Consider the following 19,545-nt stretch of genomic DNA (forward strand, 5'->3'; position numbering starts at 1 on the left):
TTTGGGGAGCACGGTGGCCTCTGCTGGTTCCAAAAATGGGGAGGGGAGGCAGGTTCAGCTTGGGGCTGAATTCAGCTGGTATTCCCCCTCATGCTGTCTGGTTGGAGCTTTCCCAGTCAGTTGAACCCTCAGGGGCTGCTCTTTGCCAGGAGTATGTGCTGCAGTGAGCCCAAAACCTGTGGAGAGCTTCAGGGTGTCAGGAGCCCGGGCAGTGATTCCAGAAAGCTCTGAGAGCCACACTGTAGCATGGGAAGGAGCAGGGACAGTTGTGCTGCAGGTGGTGACACGGAAAGGATTGGCAGCTCCCACGAAGGGAGAAGGTCCCTGTGGGGGCCAATGGGGACTGTGCCAAAGTGGTCATTGGTGGGATCCATGCTCTGGAGTACTTCAAAGCCTTTCAATCCCAAAGCTTCTGGGTTTGCCCCAGCTCCTGCTGGAGTTGGGTTCAGCAGACATCCCAAATCCAGCTGTCCTGTGTGTGGCATCCCTTACTGCATTTAGTGCTGTGCCCACCTCAGTGGCTGCACATCCCCTGGGTTTGCTGGGTGGGATGGGCACCAGGACCCTCTCCTGCCCTCTCCCACTCCCCCCTCACCTCCCATTGGTTTTTCCCAATCCAGACATGCCTGCTTATGCGACAGCAACACGAAGCAGCTGCCTTGAACGCGGTGCAGAGGATGGAGTGGCAGCTGAAGGTGCAGGAGCTGGACCCCGCCGGGCACAAATCCCTCTGTGTGAACGAGGTGCCCTCGTTCTATGTGCCAATGGTCGACGTGAACGATGACTTCGTGCTCTTGCCGGCATGACAGTTCCACCCCAGGAGACATCACTGAACACTGGCAAGGACGGGAGCGCTCCGAGGTCGGGCGGTCGAGCTCACATTCACCTTTACCGCTTGCTGATGAATCCCTGGTCAGAGGAGGAGGAAGCAGCTATCGGCAGAAAACAAAACAATAAGAAAAAATAATTGCACTTTCTTCACAACATGTCCCTCGCTTCCGGACTGACGGCAGCTCCGCGGGGCAGCGGGCCGGGCGCAGCTCCTTCCCTCCGGCGGCTGCGGCAGGGAGGCACCGGGCAGTGCCGGCGGCGGGCACTCGGCGGCCCCGAGACTGGCCAGGGCGCGGAGGGAGGAGGCCAAGGACACCGTGTGTGTGTTGCAGAAGCTGCTGAGCGGGGCCAGCAACCACGTGAACCATGTACTTGTGAACACCGTGATTTCCAGCTCTCTGTTTTCCACCGGGCGCGGATCTCCTCTCGGAGAAGCTGCAGTAGGAAACCATGGGGGGAGGGGGGGGTGTTTGAGTTTCTCGTTCCATCATGGGTATGTCTACAAAAAAAAAAAAAAACAAAAAAACCAACAAAAAAAAAGTCACAAAAAATCCCCAATTAGCAACAAAAAGACAGTGTCCAAGTTGGGCAGCGGCGGCTCGGAGCGGGGACGGCTCCGGGATGTGCCCACAGCAGCCGCTGCCACCGTCGGGGACGAGCAGAGGAGCCGCCGGGGCGGCACAGCCGGGGAGACGGCGATGCAGAGAAAGGACTTTGCCAACTGTGTTTTTAATGGAGTAAAATCCACGTGGTTTATATATTTTTTCCTTTAATCTTGGGCATTTCGTTTCTCTTTCTGAGAACATAACTTGAAAACACTACAGAGCCAATACTCATATAAAGAAAAATTGTATCCCATAAATGCTGTACAGTTTTTATATACATTAACAATGTACTTTTGCTGCCTTCTAGATAATTTATTTTGCAACACATTACTGCACAGTTGTAAATAACTTATGTACTGTAACATCACTTTCAGTTATGTGTAAAGAAATAAATAAATTAATTAAAATTATCTTTGTATTTATAGTTCACCCTGGGCAGCACTTTCCCTGTCAAGGAAAAGGTTGCCCAGAGAAGCTGTGGCTGCCCCATTCCTGGAAGTGTTCAAAGCCAGGTTGGAGCAATCTGGTCCAGTGGAAGGTGTCCCTGCCCATGGCAAGAGTTGGAACAAAATGAGTTTTGAGGTCCCTTCCAACCCAAACCATTTCATGGTTCTGTGGTTTTGAACATTGTTTTTCTCCCCTTTCCCTGCCCCTTTGTGTCCAGTGGGATAAGAAACCCTTCAGCTGGTTGTGATGGGGAGGACCATGGGGAGAGGGGAGCCCCCCCTGTGCCATGTGCCAGTTGGGGGGTCACAGTGTGACATGAAGAATGTTTGGGCTCAGGCTGGTGAGTTTACAGCCCCTGTAGTGACTGTGAGCTGAGGAGCTGCTCTTTTGGGGGCTGCAGAGTCTGGAGAAGGCCCAGGATGGGCCTGGGCTTAATGCAGGGGACAAAGTTGCCTATCAGCTTGGGGCTTCAGCTGGAGGCAGGTCAAACTGCCTATCCAAGACTTCTGTGCTTTCCTTCCACCTGCTGCCCAGCCTTTCCCAATGGGCAGCTGCCCACAGCTGCTGTCCCCAGGCTGGTGTGCCAGGATGAGGGGTGGCCTCCATGGATCCCCAATGGCGGCTCTGAGTTCTTCAGCTTCTTCTGTTGGATTTTCCTGGGTGCTCGTGCTGGTTCAGTGTCTCAGCTGCCACTTTGGGAAGCAAAGATATTCCAAATGCCATTTGGCTCCTCTTCCTCTGCTGGTGAGGCCATGCTGGGGGGACTAGGGGGGGCCCTGGATTCAGCCCCCAACCCGGTTCCCCCTTGTGCTCCTACCGGCTTTGCAGCTGGTTGTGGAATTTTCCATGGTCTGAGCATGGGGACCTTGAGGGTTTCACTCCAACACATCTCAAGGGGGGGTCCCACCTTCCCCTGCCCAACCCCCAGCTCCTGCCTTGGCACTGCTGGCACCAGGATCAGGGATCAGCACAGCGGGACCACCCACTGCAGCTGCAGCAGGATGGGCAGTGCCATGTCCCACCTACAGCCAGAGGGATTTTTCCCCCCATCCTTGCCCTGGGCTGTTGGATCAGGGTGGGCAACTAGTGCACTGGGACTGGGGGCTGCCTCTGTGTCAGGGGCTTCAAGAAAGCAGCCACAAATACATTAACTAATTTCCAGCCCTGCTCTTTATTTTGTTAAGTAAAATTCATCTGTGTAGGCACGGAGAGGCCTTTTATCAGTGTGTAAAGCAGGAAAGTCCCGTGGGCTCATCTAACCATGGTACTGGTGGCCTTGGGAGTCTCCAGGGTCAGTTTTCCTCCCAGCACTGTTACTCTCAGCCAGGTCCATGGGTGCAGATCCCGTGGAGGGAGGCAAAGAAATGCAGATGTGATTGATTTTTTTTTAATGTGATTTTTTCAGTGTGACTTTGTAGGTGCAATTTTTCAATGTGATTTTCAATGTGATTTTTGATGTGATTTTGCAGATGGAATCTTTTCCACCTCTGCAGGTCTGGAGCTGAGCACCCGAGTGATGCTGCTGCCCCCAGAAATCACGTCTGTGAGTAAATTTTAAAAAGAAGAGGGGAAAAAACCTCTATTTGCAGGTCGGCTGCTCCATTGGCTCTTCCCAAAAGGTAATGTGGCACTGGGTGCCCACCAGTTCCCTTCCTGGGGGAGGGTCACAGATCCCACTGGCCCCCTTTGAGGTTTAGGGGGACCCGGTGCATTTGTGGGTGCTCACAGGTGGGTCTGGGCACCCTCGGCTGCACCCCAGCACCCCCAACACCAGCTGGTCTGGGGGTCCCTCAGTACCAAGAGGGTGCCTTGGTTTGGAACACCGTGGAGGAAGGGGGGCTGAGCTGGGGCTGTGGGATGAACTGGGGGTTGGGGGGGGGCAAAAGGGGGCAGGGGGGGCAAATTGGGTTGAGGGAACTGAGCCGGGGTTGAGGGGTGAAGGGGCCTTGGGGAGCCAAACTGGGTTCCAGTCTTGGGAGAGGGGCAAACTGGGCTGGGGGATGAACGGGACTGGGGGCATTGAACCCCGTGTTGGGGGAGGAAACTTGGGCTGGGAGGACTGAAACGGGCTCAAGAGGGGGCGAACAGAGAGGCTGAGAGGGTGATCAAGCTGGGGCTGGATAAACTGGGTTTGGGGTGGTGAACTGAGCTGGAGTTGGGGGCGCTGAGCCTGGTGTTGTGGGGCACGAACCGGGAGTGGGGTGTGTGAACCGGGCTTGGCGAGGGACGAACTGGGACTGAGGGGGGCGAACCAGGTCTGAGGTGTGTGAACCGGGCTGGGGAGACAAACCGGGCTCGGGCGGGGGGTGCAAACCAGGTCTGATCCCCGTGTTGGGGGGCGCGAACCGGGCGTTGGGGGTGCTGGGGGGGGGGTGGGGGGGCCTGGGCGGGTGCTGGGGAAGGGGGGGTGTCAGAGCCGGGGGGGCCCCGTCGGGGCGGTGCCGCGGGGCGGGTCCGCCCGGTGCCGCCCCCACCTGCCCTCGCCGAGCGCGGGCGCGATCGCGGCGATGGCTCTCGGGGGATCGCGGCCGCGGGGCCGGCGGGCGGCGGGGGGGTGGGCGCCGTGCGCGGCGCTGGCGCTCGGGTGGGCGCTGGGGTGGGCGCTGGGCGCGGAGCCCCCGCACCGCTGCCGCCCCGACGCCGCGCTGCTGCCGCCGCCGCTCCGCCGGCTCGGGGGCCCCGCGCTGCTCCGCGCCGCCGTCCCGCGCCTCCGCGGCGGCTGGAGCCCCTGCCAGCTGTACCGCTACACCCCCGGCACCCCCGGCACCCCCCGCCCCAACGGCACCGGGCCCTGCACCCGCGGATGGCACTACGCCCTGCCCGCCGCCGGCCTCCGCGCCAACCTCGTCACACAGGTGAGGGACAGGGGCGGGGGGCTTTCAGAGGAGTTCAAGGGGACCCGGGGGTGGGGGGTCCCGTGGTACAGGAGGGGTTAAGGAGGGTGGGAGGCTATGGGGGGAGTTTGGAGGCAACAAGCTGGAGGTCCCAACCCCTGGAGCAAGTTGGGAACCCCCCTGAGGATCCCACGGGAAAGCCTGGATATGCTGAGAGAACACCGGGGATGTCCTGGGATGAAGGGGAGAGGGAGTTTGCTTGGAGGGGGAAGCAAGGATCCTGGGAAGAGAGAGAGGTCCTGGGAGGAGAAGGTGGGAGACCCCATGGAAAGGGTTTTGGGGTAGGTGGGGGAGCCCTGGAGGAAAGTTGCTGAGGGGTTGGAGGGTGTCCAGGGGAGAGGGCTCTAAGGACCTTAAGCGGCATCCTGTCACATCCCCACAGGTCGGGTGGGAATTGACCAGGAGACCCCCCCTCCCATCTTTCCCAGCCCTGTCAGCAGCAATATGGGGGCCTGCTGAGCCCCCCACGCTGACAGCCCTCCATTGTGTCCCCCCACAGTGGGACCTGGTGTGTGCCTCGCGCTGGAAGGTGCCCCTGGAGCAGACCACACACCTGCTGGGCTGGACACTGGGCAGCATCACCGCCGGCCTGGCCTGTGACAGGTAACGGGGGTGCCCGGGTGGCCCCCTGGGCAGGGGACGCTGTGCCCAGCCCCACTCACAGCCTGTCCCTGGCAGGTTCGGCCGCCGTCCCGCCTTCCTGCTGTCCCTGGCGCTGGCAGTGCCCACGGGCCTCGCCGTGGCACTGGCCATGAACTTCCTCATGGTCCTGGTGGCTCGGCTGCTCTTTGGGGCAGCACTGGCAGGAGCCTTCCTCGCCCTCTACGTGGCACGTGAGTGTGATTGGGAGGGTCCACGGGGGTGTGGGGATTGAGGGTGCTCTGAGGTGCAGCATGCTCTGGGATACAGGATGCTTTGGGGTGCAAAATGCTCCAGGGTATAGGATGCTGCATGGTGTAGGATGCACTAGGAAGCAGGATGCTGTGGGATGATGCTCCAGGGTACAGGATGTCCTGTGTCAATGGCACCCACAGTGCACTCCTCACCCCCTGCCAGGGCTGGAGCTGTGTGAGCCCCCCCACCGGCTGGGGGTGACGATGGTGGCCGGATTCTTCTGGATCGCTGGGGAGCTGCTGCTGCCAGGGCTGGCCCTGCTGTGCCGGGACTGGCGGGTGCTGCAGGGCGCCGTCACCATGATCCTGGCTCTGCTGGCTGCCTGCTGGTGGTAAGGACCCCCCGGACAGGGGGTTGTGTGGGGCTGGGCTGTGCCTGGTGCTGGTGCCAAGCTGTTCCCAGCCAGGCACACCCTGTCCAGGGCCACAGCAGGGATCAAAGGCTGCCCGGGACTCTCCAGGGGAGTGGGAACCCTTCCACCCTGGGTAAATGTTTGCTCAGGTTTGAAGTTGAGGGTTTCTGGGCAGTGTTGCTTTGAAGCCGGATGGGAGGGTCAGTGCTGGAGGGGACCAGGCCCCTGGGGAGCTCTGTGACCTGACACTCGTGCCCCAGGTGCCCGGCACTGCTGCTGGAGTCACCGTGCTGGCTGCTGGCCACACAGCAACTGGAGAGGGCCAGGAAGACCCTGCAGGCACTGGCTGAGGACAACTGCCCCCAGGACAGCCTCCTCACGGGTGCGTGGGGGAACTCCAACGGTGATGGAACACTGGGACCCCTCCCCACAGCCATGGTGCTGAGGGTGGTGGGGCAGTGCTGACTCTATCCTGGGATCCCTTCTCCCAGCAGAGCTGGAGGCCTTGTCCGAGGGATCCCCACAGCCCCGGTACCACGCTGTCTGTGAGATCTTCAGCACCAGAGTCATCTGGAAGAACGGTGTCATCCTCGGCTTCGCGGCGTGAGCATCAGGGGGATACCGTGAGGGTACTGCTGGGGTGGGGGGTCTCGCTTGTGGCCCCCTGACGCTGCTCTCCCACAGGTTCATCGGCTCTGGCATCCGCCACTGCTTCACCCGCAACCTGGCCCCCCACCTGCCCCACTTCTTCTCCTCCTACTTGGTGCTGGTGGGCACCGAGGCGGCCGCCTGCCTCTTCGTGTGCCTGACAGCCGAGCGCTTCGGACGCCGTGCCATCCTCCTCCTCTGCACCGTCCTCACGGGCATCTCCTCCCTCCTGCTGCTGGCCCTCACCCAGTGTAAGGACCCTCAGGGGACCCCCAGGAATGCAGCCCCCAGCTGGGGAGGTAACTGCATGTCTGAGAGGGGTGGGTGCGGGATTTGACCCCTGATGGTGCTTCACCCCCTCCCAGACCTGCTGGAGCTCATTGTCCTGACCCTTTCCGTGGTGGGCACGGCTGCCTCCCATGCTGTCACCATGCTCAGCATCTTCTTTGCCAGTGAGGTTCTCCCCACCGTGGTCAGGTAAGGGGGGAGCCGCCCCCCTCCTGTGCTACCCTGGGTTGGGGGGCACAGGGGCAGGGCCCCCTCTGAGCGTGTTCCCCCCGCAGGGGCGCCGGGCTGGGCCTGGTCGTGGGGGCCAGTTTCGTGGGCAAGGCGGCAGCGCCCATCACCGCCATCCCCAACAGCCGCGGCTTCTTCCTGCACCACGTGGTGTTTGCCTCCTTCGCCATCCTGGCCGTGCTCAGCATCATGTTGCTGCCTGAGAGCCAGGGCCGCAACCTGCCCCAGTCCCTGCAGGACGGTGAGAACCAGCGCCGGCCCCCCCTCTTCCGCCGGCCCCCCTGCGAGGACCACCTGCCCCTGCTTGCCTCCCACAGCATCCCCCACGACTATTCCCGCCTCGCTGCCTCCACCAAGAGGATGCTGGGCTCCCTGGACACCCCTCGAGAGATGTAGCTGTGCCCCCCAGTCCCTGGGGGTCTCCCCACTGCTGGGATGCCCATCCGTGCATGCTCACAGGGATCACAGGGAGCCCCAGGACGTGCACTGGGTGGGTTGGGAGAGCATCACACCCTCCCGCAGCAGGGCCAGATCCTGCCCCAGGAGGACCGGTGCTGGGAGCCCTGGGGTGGGGGTGATGCCCCCCTGGCAGGTGCTGCTGGCTCCCAATAAAAGTGCCTTGTGTCTATGGGCCACTGGTGTGGTGTGGGGACACCACCCCGCCACCACTGGCCCCTGCTCTTTATTATGGCATGACCAGGGGTCTCCTCACCCCCCTCCCCAGCTCTGTGGGGCTCCCCCAGGGTGCCCCCTCCCAGGGCTGCCTGGGTTTGCTGGGCTGGGGTCTGGTGGGGGGTGCAGGTGTGGACTCCCCTGCGCAGAGGCCTCTCACAAAGCCCCTCCAGGTGGGTGTCTTGTGCATGTCCGTATACAAAGCTGCTGCATCTGGTCATCTCTTGTCTATGTGAGCCCCCCTCTGTCCCTTCCCTGCCCCAGCCCCTCTGTGGGCAGGGGGTGCTCCCCTCCTGCCCCTCATCCCCGCTAGTGCCCGTAGAGGTCGGCCAGGCGGCGGAAGCGTGGCCCCCACTCGCTCAGGTAGTCGTAGTCCTGGTCCTCGTCTGTCAGGCTGGAGACGATGGAGCTGAGGGGGCTGGCGACAGAGCCCGAGCCCTCGTAGTCGTAGATGAGGGCCGTGTCATAGGGGGGCACACTGGGGTCACTGTCAGCCGCCTCCAGCCCCTGCGGGGACAGGGGGACATTGTCAGCCCTGCCAGGGATGGGGGGCTGAGGGCAAGGGGAGCACTGAGCCCCGTCCCACCTCATTGATGAAGTCCTCAATGTCAGAGGGGCTGTTGGGCAGCTTGCGGGGGGCCAAAGGGGTCCCAGAGCTGAGCGGGGCTTCCCTGCGCACTGGTGGCTTGGCCCGGGCTGAGAAGAGCTCGGGGTGCCGGAGCTGGTTGATGTCGTAGGCGTCCTGCGGGGCCAGGAGGGGGTCAGGGATGCAGGGCTGGGATGGAGACCCCCCGGGGCTTCCCCTGCTGTGGGTCCTGCTCACCTGGTCCTCCTCGCCCCCGCCCTGCTCGTCGTAGTTGAGGATGTTGTCGCGCATGTCGTCCCGGGAGCGCTCCAGCAGCCCCTTGCGCAGGGCCCGGCGGCGCCCGCGCACCCTCACGGCCCCCAGAGCCGCCAGCACTGCGGGCACAGCGGGTGGGCACGGGGAGTGGGCATGGCAGGCTGGACATGGAGGGGCACGGGGCGGTGGGGGTGCTGGGCTGGGTGGGGCTGGAAGGTGGGATGGGAATGCGGGTAGGGATTCCTGGGGGCAGTGATGAGGTGGGATGGGGGAGGAGCGGAATGTTTTAGTGGGGGTTTGGTGAGGGTCAAAAATTGGGGGGAGGTGTTGAGGGTCATGGGTACTGATTGGATGGGGTGATCAGGACCAGAGTGGGGTGATGGGGGATGTGGGTAGTTTGGGGTGTTTTGGACCAGGATGGGGTGATGCTCCCCATCACATGGGCAGGATATGCATGGGGTGGCCAGGACCAGGATGAGGTGATGGGTGGGGGATGAGGTGACTGAATGTCCTGGTGGGGTTCGGGGTGGGTGGCCAGGGCCAGCATTGCATGGCAGATCTGGCCCAGGGTGCCAGGGAGGGCAGGGTGGAGGGGTGAGGGCTCACTCACCAAGGAGGAGGATGCTGCTGCCGAGGATGATCAGGAGGGCCCCGAGGGTGATGCCGGCCCCGGCGGTGGCGGCAGCCAGGACCCCGTCCTGGCAGGTGCCGTCCCGGCCGCAGTGACACACCGAGACGTTCAGCAGCTGCTGCTGCTCCTGCGGGGGAGTCCCCGAGTCCCGGAGCAGCAGCGGGAGCGAGTAGGGCCCCTCGGGCAGCTCCGCCAGCACGGCCAGCACCGCGTGAGTCACTGCGTAGGGGGTGGGTAGTAGAAGGTGAGCGGGATCCCCCTGTGCAGCAACCCCCAACCCGGCTGCCCCTCACCATTGAAGCGGGTGATGCTCCAGTTGCGGGCGAGCTGGGGCTGCTGGGGGCTGAGCTGGAAGTGGAAGGGGGCTCCATGGGGGGGCCGGTCATCGTCGGTGGCCCCCAGGAGCAGGGTCCCCCCGCGTCCCGGCCGCCCACAGAGCACCCCTGCTGGCGGCTGCAGCTGCGGTGCATGGTCGTTCACCTCCAGGATCTCGATGGAGAGGGTGCCGGTGGCCGAGAGCGATGGCTCGGCTGGGGGAAAGAGCAGACGTGTCAGGGGGGGCAATGGGAACAGGGGAACGTGGCAGGGGTGCTGCTCACCGTCATCTCGGGCCAGGACCAGGGCGATGTACCAGCCGCCCTGCAGGAAGGCCGAGGGGTGCAGCAGCTCCCGCTTGGTGCGGACGGTGCCGGTGTGGGGATCCAGCTGCAGCCAGTCCGCAGGGTCGTAGAGCAGCGCGTAGCTGTGGGTGCGGGGAGGGTGTGACATCACTCCCTGAAACACCCACGGTGGCTATGGGAGGCCACGGGACGGGAGCAGGACTCACGTGAGGGTCTGGATCTGGTGGGTGTCAGGGTCGCTGGCAGTGTAGGTGGTGATAGGGGTGCCCGGGGGGGTCCCCTCCAACACGCTGATTCTCCGCGGGTTCTCACGGAAGACAGGCGCCTCATTGACATCCCGCACACGCACCCGCACCGTGGCCAGAGCCCGGGAGCTGGCAGGGGCTGTGGGCTCCAGTGGCTGCTCGTTCTGCACCGACACCGTCAGCTCAAAGCGGTCCCGCACCTCGTGGTCCAGTGGCTGTGAGAGAGGCTACGGGTCAGCTGAGCCATGAGACCCCCAGTGCCCCCGGGCTGTCCCGTGCCCACCTTGACCACGGAGAGCACGCCGTCGTTGGTGTGGGGGTCGGTGTGGATGGCGAAGGCGCCCTCGGGGTCACCCTCCAGGATGGTGTATTTGGCCAGCCAGCTGGGAGAGCCCGCCAGGTCCTTGTCGTGCACAAACACCTTCCCCACGTCCACACCAGCTGCCTGCTCCTCCACCTCCATGGAGAACTGGGAGACAGCAGCGTGGGGCTGGGATCTGTCCCTTTGGGACGCTGCAGCCCCTTGAGGGGATGGCTCCCTCCCTGCTGACCCTGGCACATTCCCATATCCCACCCGGCCGCTACCTCCTCCTTGGTGAACTCGGGAGGGTTGTCGTTGATGTCCTCCAGGTAGATGATGGCCATGGCAGTGGTGGTGAGCCCATCCCCGGACATGTCAGCCGCCTGCACCGTCAGGTTGTACACCCCCATGGTCTGTAGGGAATGAAGGGGGCCAGTGCTGAGCCCCTCCAGCCCCCCAAGGAGCACAGAGGTCCCACAGCTGCTGCCCACCCACCATATCCCCACACCTGGGTCTGCTCATGGTTTCACCAGCTGGGGGGCCCTGGTTGCCCCCAGTCCCAATGCCCCCACGGGTGCTCCCCATCCTGTTACCTCACGGTCAAGGCCAGGCCGTGCAGTGCAGATCTCCCCGGTGGTGGCATTGATGCTGAACATGCTGGCAGCGCCCTGCTCCAGGATGGAATACCGCAGTGCCGCATTGTCCGTGTCGGGGTCATCGGCATCGGTGGCATCCACCGTCATCACGCAGGTCCCTGCAGCCACAGGAGTGCTTGGTGGATGCCAGTTTTGGGACTGGCTCAGGCCCCCCCCAGCTCCCCCGCTGGACCCACCTGGCTCAGCCCCCTCCACCACGTGCCCTGTGAACACGTCCTGCCGGAAGAGCGGCCGGTTGTCGTTCTGGTCCACCACGATGATCTCCAGGTCAGTGGGGTCCTCCAGTGTCACTCCACCCAGGTCCAGTGCGAAGGCTCTCAGCTGTGGGCACAGAGCAGGGGGGTCGGGGTCTAGCTGGGGACCCCAGAGAAGGGTCTATGGGCACTCAGGAACATCCTTACCCGGTAACGGTCGTTCTCCTCCCGGTCCAGCATGGCATTGAGGAAGACCTTCCCACTGAACTTGTCGATGGAGAAGATGCCCAGGGGCTCCTCGTCCACCCCTGGCCCCTTGATGCTGTAGATCACCCCCCCGGGCTGCTGCTTGTCTGACTTGATCTGCTCCAGAGAAATCAGGGCTGGGTGTCCCAGGCTGGAGGTCTTTCCCCCTCTGGGGTTGCTCCCATGCAATCCCCCTGCCCAGGGTGCCTCCCACCCCAACACCTGGAAGAGAGTGGGGGACTCTCACCTACCTGCACCAGGAGGTGGGGGATGCGCTTGTGGTTCTCCGAGACGCTGATGGGGGGGATCACCCAGGCCCTCTTCACCCGCCGTGGACCCTCGTGCTGCTGCCAGGCCTGGGGGGTGCCCGGGGCTGCAGCACCTGGCTGGGCTGGGCTGGTACCCTGCGGGGGGGCACGGTGCTGCCAGTGACCCTGAAACCTCTGGAGTGGGGTGGAATGCTGGGGCAGTGGGCAGGGAGGTGCACTTGGGCTGAGTGTGTGGTGCTGGGGTGCACAGTGATGGGGTACATGGTGTGGGGGTACATGAACCCCCCGATGGGGTTGAGGTTGGGTCTGGGGGAGCACAGGGGCCATCCAGCTCCCACAGGAGCATTGTGTTGGTGGTCCCCTGACATCCTGGTGTGATGGTGATGGGAGTCCTGCAGGGATCACCAGGAAGGGCTACCCCACAAATGACCCTGGTTGGGCTGTGTCCCATGGGACCCCTGCAGAGGGGTTGGGGGGGGGTACCCCAGGCTGGCAGCACCTGCTGTCCCCCCCCCCATATCACTGTCACCACATGGATGTGGCAGTGAGGGCAGAGGAGTCAGGGATCAGTTTAGGCTGCTGGGGTGGTCTTGGAGCACAAAGCTGGGGTGCTGGGGGGGGGGGCAGAGGGAGTTGGGGGGCTGGGGTGGAGCCAGGAGCTGTGAGGGGAGAGATTAGGGATGGAGATAGGAATGGAGATAGTTGTGGGGACGCTGCAGTAGGGTCAGGGAGCTGATCAGTTTAGAGGCTGTGCAGGACCGGGGTCAGGGGATTGGGGGCGTGGCATGGGGGTCCCGATCTGTGGGGGCTGGGAGGTAGGGGTGGGGATGGAGTCAGGGACCTGTGCACGCAGCCAACCCCCTCCAGTTCTATGCCACCCTCATCCCGATCCCACGGGACATGCACTGTCCCCTCCCCGGGAAGGGAGCACATCTGGGCAGCACCAGCCTCGCACACACATCTGCACCCAGCTGTGCCTGCACCGCTGGCTGCTGGGGTGTCCCAGAAGCCCCAGAGACTTCGTGTGCACCCTGAGGAGGAGGAGGGGGAGCGGGGCCGTGGGAATGACTGTGCTGGGGGTCCCTGGGGATGGGGGTTGGGGGGAGCGGGGGCCGCGTGTCAGCCCCACGGGATGGGCCGGACAACGGACTAGTTCCGAGGCTGTGATGGGCACTGCACTGTGGTCTCCAGCTGTTTCTCTGAGTCCACCCCTCCCAGGAGAGACTCCCCCCCCTTCCCCGGGGGGTCACTGGAGCTGGGGATGGATTGGGAGGTGGGGGGGCGATGAGGGCTCTGTTGCTGTGGGAAGCTGCCCTGCAGGATCCCTTGCTTTCCCCTGCCCTGAGCACCGAGTGCAGGGGCCAGGCCAGAACCCCAACGGCCCCATGTGGCTCAGGCCTGAGACCGCGGTGAGGGGCTCTGGGGGGATGTGCATGGGCAAGGGGGTGCGAGGGGGCTCTGGGACCTCAGTTGGGGTGGGAAAAGGGGAAGCAGGATGTATCTGAGTGCCTAATCCTTCCCCAGATCTGCTCTCAGCCCATCCCGGTTCACAGGCGCAGGCAGTGTGCCGGAGCCGCAGGCCCCCCCCTGCCACGGCCATCTGTAGGGTGGGAAATGCCTCAAGAGGGGCTCCGAGCCCCCCTCACCCCCATCCCCATCCCCGCTGCCCTCAGGGACGTGACTCCACAGGGTTTGGGGTCCGGCTATACTTCCCAGCTCCGTGTCCAGGCTCCCCATCCCGGCCAGCCCTCCCGGGGTACAGAGTGGGGGTCCCCATGCCCATCCCACCCCATCGCACCCCATCCCCACCCTCCCGGTCTCCCCGCAACCCTTACCCGAGCGCAGAGTGGGGCGAGCAGGCAAGCGAGGAGGAGCGGGGGGCCCATGGCGGAGCGGGGCACAGCCCGGCCGCCGGCCCCGAGCTAAAATAGCGGCGGGACTGGCTGAGTGACAGCACATGTGCTGCGGGCACCGGACCCCCCCGCGGGCAGCTGGCCCCGCCGCCCCCGGCCCGCAGCCCGCACCCCCTGCCCTGCCTGGCCCGCCGAGGGGCCCGCCGGGGGGATGCGGGGGGCGAGGAGGGGAGAGGGGGGGGTCCCCGCTGCCCGGGCCCGGAGAGCAGGGCCCGGGGGGTCGGGGGGCCGGGGGTGCGCAGCCCCGGGCAGGGCGGGCGGAACGCGGCAGCTGGCGCCGGGCGCGCTCCGGGGATGCCGCGACGGGGCGGGCGGGAGGGGGAGACCCGGGCCCGCTGCCCCCCGGCTGCTCCGGCGCCGGGACAGGGACCGGCATCGACACCGGCAGGGGGACAGGGACAGGGACAGACACCGAGACAGGGACAGGGATAGGGACCGGCACCGGTAGTGGGACAGGAACCTTAACGGGGCAGGAACTTGGACAGGAACAAGGAGAGGGACACGCGAACAGTGACCGGGAACGATTCTTCCCGACCCGCTCTGCCGCTCCCCCCGTCAGGGGGAGCCCGCCCGCCTCTCCCCGGCCGTTCACGGTGCCGTCTGCGTTGGCGTCGGGGCCGGTCCTGGTGCGGGGTCGGGAGAGGGACGGCAGCGTCCCACGGTCTCCTGATCCCGACGGATTCCCACCAGGCGGAGCGGCCGGGGGCTGCTCGGGGAGTCCCGGCAAGACTCTTGGCCCCCGTTGTCGGTCCCAGAGCTGTCCCACGACCCCCGGTCCCGACGCTGACCGCGACCATCGGGGCCGGTCCTGGTGCTTTCTTCGACCCCCAAGGTTGGTCCCGGTGCCGCCCTCGACCCCCCAGAGCTGGTCCCGGTGCCGCCTGCGACTCCGGGGCCGGTCCCAGTGTTTCTCTCGACCCTCCGGGCCGGTCCCAGTGTTTCCCCCCTCCCCGGTGCCGGTCTCCGTGCTGTCGCGATACCGTGGCACCAGGTGGCAGCATCGTCCCGGCCACCAGCCCCGACATCGGCGGTCCCCGCGCCCGAGGTCCCGCCCGCCGGCGCGGGGTCCCGGTGCAGCAGGGATGGAGAACCGCGACCCCCTGGGCAAGGCGAAGGGGTCGAGGGGCTCTTGCCCTCCAAGGGAACCGAGCCCTGGATCTGGCAAGGGAGCGTGCGGTGTGTCGGTGACACTGGTGGCATCACCGCGTACCTGCCTGGCAGCTGCCCGTGCCCCCGGCCAGCACCGTCCCGTCCATGGGAACAGGTGCCCTGTGGTGGGCACCGACATGGGGATGAGGAACAAGGCGTGGGAAAAGAGGCACCGGAGGAAGGATGCAGGATGTGTCCTGTCGGTACCCAGGAGCTGAGCGGTGGTGGCAGGGCTGTCGGTGTCCCCAGGGACCTGTCACGAGCGGGTGAGCGTCGGGCACCGGTGACCCGCGGCTTGGCTGGGCCGCGGCGTGGGCAGCGGCGCTCATTTGCCCGTCCGTCTGTCCGATCCCATCCGTCCGCCCCGCTGTCCTGTCACCTCGCATCAGTGTCACGGCGAGGAACGGCTCCGGCGGCGCTGGCCAGGGGTCCTGGCGGCTGCCCCTGACCCTAACGCGCCGTGGCAGCGGGGCGGCCGAGCAGATGTTCCCTGCCACCGGCACCGCGGCGCGGGGGTGCGGGGGTGGCAGATGTGACAGGCTTTGACAAGGCGCCAGACCCGCTCGTGGGGACAGGGCTGCCCGTGGCGTGTCCCCGGTTGCAGCACGACAGTGGGTGCTGCAGCCCCCCTCACTGCTGGCCCTGCTCCTCTTGCTCCTCTCCCCCCAAAACCCGGGGGTTCCACTGGAGGTCAGCGGTTTGGGGTCCCTCAGATGCTGAGTTCAAGTAGGACCAGCCCAGGACCATGACCTTCCTTGCTGTGCTGGGTCACCCTCTTTTGGAGAGTCCCACTCCCCCCTCCCAGCTGACACACTCCGACCTGCCCAGAACAGTGCAACTGCTTTGGGTGCTCGGACCAGTTGTGCCATCACTGTGTGTGTTGGGACCATGGATGTCTCTAAAGTGGGGTGCAATGGGACCAGTCATGTCTCTCATGTGGGGTGCAGTAGGACAAGTCGTAACCCCAGCACAGGGACTGGGAGTCAGGGCAGTGCCCAGCGAGGGCAGAGGGAGCAGCTGGGAGTGCAGAGGTGCCACACGCTGGCATAGCCCCATAAAGCCACCAGAGCTTCGATTTTATATGGCAATAAAAGGTAATGTCAGCTATAAAGCATGAGAGCAGGTCCTGGTGTGCCAAGCAGGGGGGGCACGGAGGGGTGGGCAGCCCTCAGCTCCCTGGGACACCCCAGCAGGGCAATATCCACTGGGGCGAGCAGGTCCCCAGGCATCCCTGGGCCAGGGACACTCCCAGTGCTGTTGACAGGGCCAGCATTACAGCCCATGCATTAAAGCTGCTGCTTTGGGTTGTTGTTGTTGTTTTAATGGTTTTATTGGGCGATGCTGGGCCGGGCCTGGCAGGCCTTAATGAAGGAGATTGATGGCTTAATCGCCTGTAGCCATTACGGGGTAATTGAATGGTTGTGTACATATGATCCGACCGTCAATGCCGACGTGGCTCGCAAGCGAAACGCCTGGAGCAGAGGGGGGGACACAGCCCCTCCTGCACCCCTGATGGAGGCAGCATGGGGGGGAGCAGAGCCCATGGCCTTGGAGACTCCCATCCCTGGGGTCCTCGCTGTGTGGGTGTTCCTGGAGGTCTCCCTGTTCATCCAGTGGCACCAGGTTACCCCACCCCACCTCCATCTGGCTCAGCTCCCAACCTGGGTTCCAGGGCACCATAACCAGGTGCTTTAATGAGGTTTTTAATTAACAGGTCTCATCTATAGGGATGAACAGCAGTGGGGGAGTGGAGGTGGGAGTGTGGGGGTCCAGCATGGATGGCAGCCCCAAACTGGGCGGTCACCACTGACCACCCTCCCTGTGGAAACCACCGAGGAGCAAACCCAGCAGAGCCACAGCTGAGTCCCCACGCTGAGGTGTGAGTCAAACTACTCATTTTGTGTGTGACAACCAGGTGTTTTACAGTATTTGCTACCTGTGATCATCCATCAAAGCAATCGATAGCATTCCTGCAGAGTTTTATTAATGATCTTGTCACGGGGCTGGTGCGGGGTGCCCGGGGTTGTCGAGAATGATAGATCATTAAGAGCTTTTGCTGCTATTTATTCTCCAGTGACCTTGTCTTTCTCCATTGTTGCTTGCTTAAGAGTTATGAATGCGAGACATGATAATTTGATATTGATCTATTTGGTAAGTTAAAAAATTTACTGCATCGTTGATGTTTTAACAAAGGATCTGCTCGGTCCCTCCCGCAGGCTGGGACAAGCTGCCTGTGCTCGGCTCCACACGTGTGTCCGTGTGCCGGAGCGCTGAGCCCGTGGTGTGGGACAGGGAGGGGTGGCTGGTGAGCTCTGGGTGTCCCCAGTGCTCCCATCGCAATTCCTTCTGAGCCTGAAATACCAAAAGTCAGGCCCTGGGAGATGCTCCTGTGGGCTGGGTGCTGGGATGGATGGAGCAGGCGCGTGGCTGGACCACTGTGCAGGTGGTGCATGGTGGGATGGAGGGGCTGCAGAGGAGGAATTCTGTTCCTGTCCATATCCCCTTCCCCTTTTCCCATCTGCTGTCATGTCCCTGTCCCATCCCTGCTCCCTATGCCCAGTGCCTGCCAGCTGTCCCCTCCGTGTTCTGCCAGGTTTTTGGGGCTCCACTGACCCTAGCAAAGGTATCCCTGTAATTACTTGTGCTCTCTGTTCCTCTTGCCCTTTCTGTTGCTTCCAGTGCCCCACCAGCTGCTGGGGAAAGCTGGCGCTCCCTGTCAGCCCCTCAGCACTGGACAGGATTGGACCAGCATCCTGCTGCCTCTCCAGTGGGGACCTGCAGGGCATGGCTGCCATTCCCCACTGGCATTATTGATCCCTCAGGGCTGACAGCTCCCATGTGAAGTCAAATAGGGACAAAATTCCAGGTATAAAGGTGGGGTTTATCAGTAGTGCCTGTCCTCCACATAATCGATGACCTTCAGACGTGGGCACTGGTGTCACACACACACACAATATTTAATTCATGCTGCATCTGCTCCAGGGTGCCTGTGACATCCCTCTTGGCTCTGCCCCCACCCCAGCCTGCCGTGTGCCCACCAGGGCGCTCACCCCTTGCCCCACTGTGGCCACAGCCCAAAACCCAAGCCTGGTCATGCTGTTCCTCCCCATCTCCCTGGGGTCTCTGCACATTATTTATTGTTTCATGGCTCTTTGATCACACTGACGTCCCTGCAAGCCCCTGGCAGCCATCCCTGCCTCTTCCCCCTTTCCTGCTCCTTTGTGGGATGGGTTACAGCCATCAAGTGCACTAGGAGAACGTGGGGGTAGACGTACTGGGTTGGACAGCACAGCCAGTATTTATGTGTGATTTTGTATTTATTCTTCATTTTTGCTGGGAAATCCTTCCCTGTAAGGCTGGTGAGGTCCTGGCACAGGTTGCCCAGAGAAGCTGTGGCTGCCCCATCCCTGGAAGTGTCCAAGGCCAGGTTGGACAGGGCTTGGAGCAACCTGGTGTGGTGGAAGGTGCCCCTGCCCATGGCAGGGAGTGGAATGAGATGAGCTTTAAGGTCCCTTCCAATCCAAACCATTCCATGATTCTGTGATTCCTGCAAAGGGCTCTCATACAAGGAAACCCTAACTCTGCAGCTCTGGCTCAGCTTCGCCAGGTGGGATAAATAAATCCTACTTTTATTGGATATTATTCATGGACCAGGCTGCAGCGAGCCCAGATCTGCTCCTGCTGATCCTTGCAGCACCTCTTTGGAGGCAGAACGGTTGTGGATCAGGGCCAAGCATCCCTGGGGTCCCAGCCCTGGCCCCGGGGCCAAGAATCAGGCTGGGTAGAAGCGCTGCAGAAGTTCCTTCTTGTTCACTTTCCCCATCTGGTTTCGTGGGATCTCCTCCACCACGATCAGCTCTGTTGGGATGGTGTATGGAGCCATGGTCTCCCTGGAAAACAGGTGTTCAGTCCATTACAGCCGCCTGGGACCAGCACAGGCTGAGCTGTCCTGGGGGCACCCACAGCCCTCAGGGCCCTGATCAGCCTCACCTGGGACCCCCACCCACACCCCAGGAGCCCACTTAGTTCTCAGTCCCTCTAGAGATGTGTGGTGGGCTGTTTGTTTCCAGCCCATCTCTGCAGGGAGTAGCTCATCCCTTGGGGATCACCTGGGGATGCAGGGCTTGTTTCCAGCCCTCTCCTTGCCCTTGTCTACTGGGAGAACTCTGTTCCCCCACCACAGCTCATCCCTGGTCCTATCCTTTTCCTGCCTGTGCTCTCTGGTGGCACTCGGACCCGGCTCACCACTTGCTGTGTTTTGGACTGGAGATGGACCCTGTTACTGACACCTGGCTCCACCTGACACCTCCAGCTCATCTATGAGGGTCACCCTTGGCTTCCCACTCCCTGCCTTTCAGGGGCAGCTGCCTGTGCTGCCAAGCCTGCCATGGGACATCCCAAAGCACCCACCCATCCCTCAGGAGGGGGCATGGAGACCCTTCAAACGGTGAGGTGGACTCAGTGACCCTCCCTGCTAGAGACAGGGACAACGTGCAGCAGAGTGGCGGATGCTGGACCCCACGTGTTCCTGGTGCCAGTCCCTGAGAACTGAGACTGCAGGTGAGTCGCCTCCCCAGGAGTGTGCAGGTGACTTGTCAGTGATCACAGCCCACGGGGGCCT

General features: G+C 63.1%; 4 protein-coding genes across 8 annotated transcripts in view; 2 read left to right on the forward strand and 2 right to left on the reverse strand.

The window, feature by feature from the left end:
* ANKRD11 (ankyrin repeat domain 11) overlaps positions 1-1,390 on the forward strand; it is a 134,819-nt gene extending 133,429 nt beyond the window's left edge. For all 4 annotated transcript variants that reach the window (XM_027685158.1, XM_027685159.1, XM_027685160.1 and 1 more), the window contains exon 13: positions 621-1,390. In XM_027685158.1, coding sequence (XP_027540959.1) covers positions 621-806 — 186 coding nt within the window. In that variant the 3' untranslated portion in view covers positions 807-1,390. The remainder of the gene's footprint in view (positions 1-620) is intronic.
* A 3,292-nt stretch (positions 1,391-4,682) lies between these two features.
* Positions 4,683-7,927, forward strand: SLC22A31 (solute carrier family 22 member 31). The gene is made up of 9 exons (XM_027684961.1): positions 4,683-4,738; positions 5,277-5,380; positions 5,456-5,610; positions 5,834-6,002; positions 6,284-6,405; positions 6,518-6,626; positions 6,708-6,922; positions 7,037-7,148; positions 7,235-7,927. The coding sequence occupies exons 3-9, from the start codon at positions 5,529-5,531 to the stop codon at positions 7,581-7,583; spliced, it is 1,158 nt and encodes a 385-aa protein (XP_027540762.1). The 5' UTR covers positions 4,683-4,738; positions 5,277-5,380; positions 5,456-5,528; the 3' UTR covers positions 7,584-7,927.
* A 46-nt stretch (positions 7,928-7,973) lies between these two features.
* On the reverse strand, positions 7,974-15,031 carry CDH15 (cadherin 15). The gene is made up of 15 exons (XM_027684910.1): positions 14,986-15,031; positions 14,311-14,933; positions 11,845-11,997; positions 11,555-11,710; positions 11,330-11,474; positions 11,091-11,251; positions 10,782-10,910; positions 10,480-10,665; positions 10,158-10,411; positions 9,931-10,073; positions 9,625-9,861; positions 9,311-9,550; positions 8,683-8,819; positions 8,446-8,601; positions 7,974-8,366 (listed from the first exon to the last, which is right to left on the reverse strand). The coding sequence occupies exons 1-15, from the start codon at positions 15,029-15,031 to the stop codon at positions 8,169-8,171; spliced, it is 2,964 nt and encodes a 987-aa protein (XP_027540711.1). The 3' UTR covers positions 7,974-8,168.
* Positions 15,032-18,518: 3,487 nt separating this feature from the next.
* Positions 18,519-19,545, reverse strand: part of ACSF3 (acyl-CoA synthetase family member 3) — a 56,707-nt gene continuing 55,680 nt past the window's right edge. For both annotated transcript variants that reach the window (XM_027684959.1, XM_027684960.1), the window contains exon 10: positions 18,519-18,814. In XM_027684959.1, coding sequence (XP_027540760.1) covers positions 18,697-18,814 — 118 coding nt within the window. In that variant the 3' untranslated portion in view covers positions 18,519-18,696. The remainder of the gene's footprint in view (positions 18,815-19,545) is intronic.

The sequence above is a fragment of the Neopelma chrysocephalum genome, unplaced genomic scaffold (assembly GCF_003984885.1).
Source record: "Neopelma chrysocephalum unplaced genomic scaffold, ASM398488v2 Primary Assembly neopelma1_68, whole genome shotgun sequence".
Classification (NCBI taxonomy): Eukaryota; Metazoa; Chordata; class Aves; order Passeriformes; family Pipridae; genus Neopelma; species Neopelma chrysocephalum.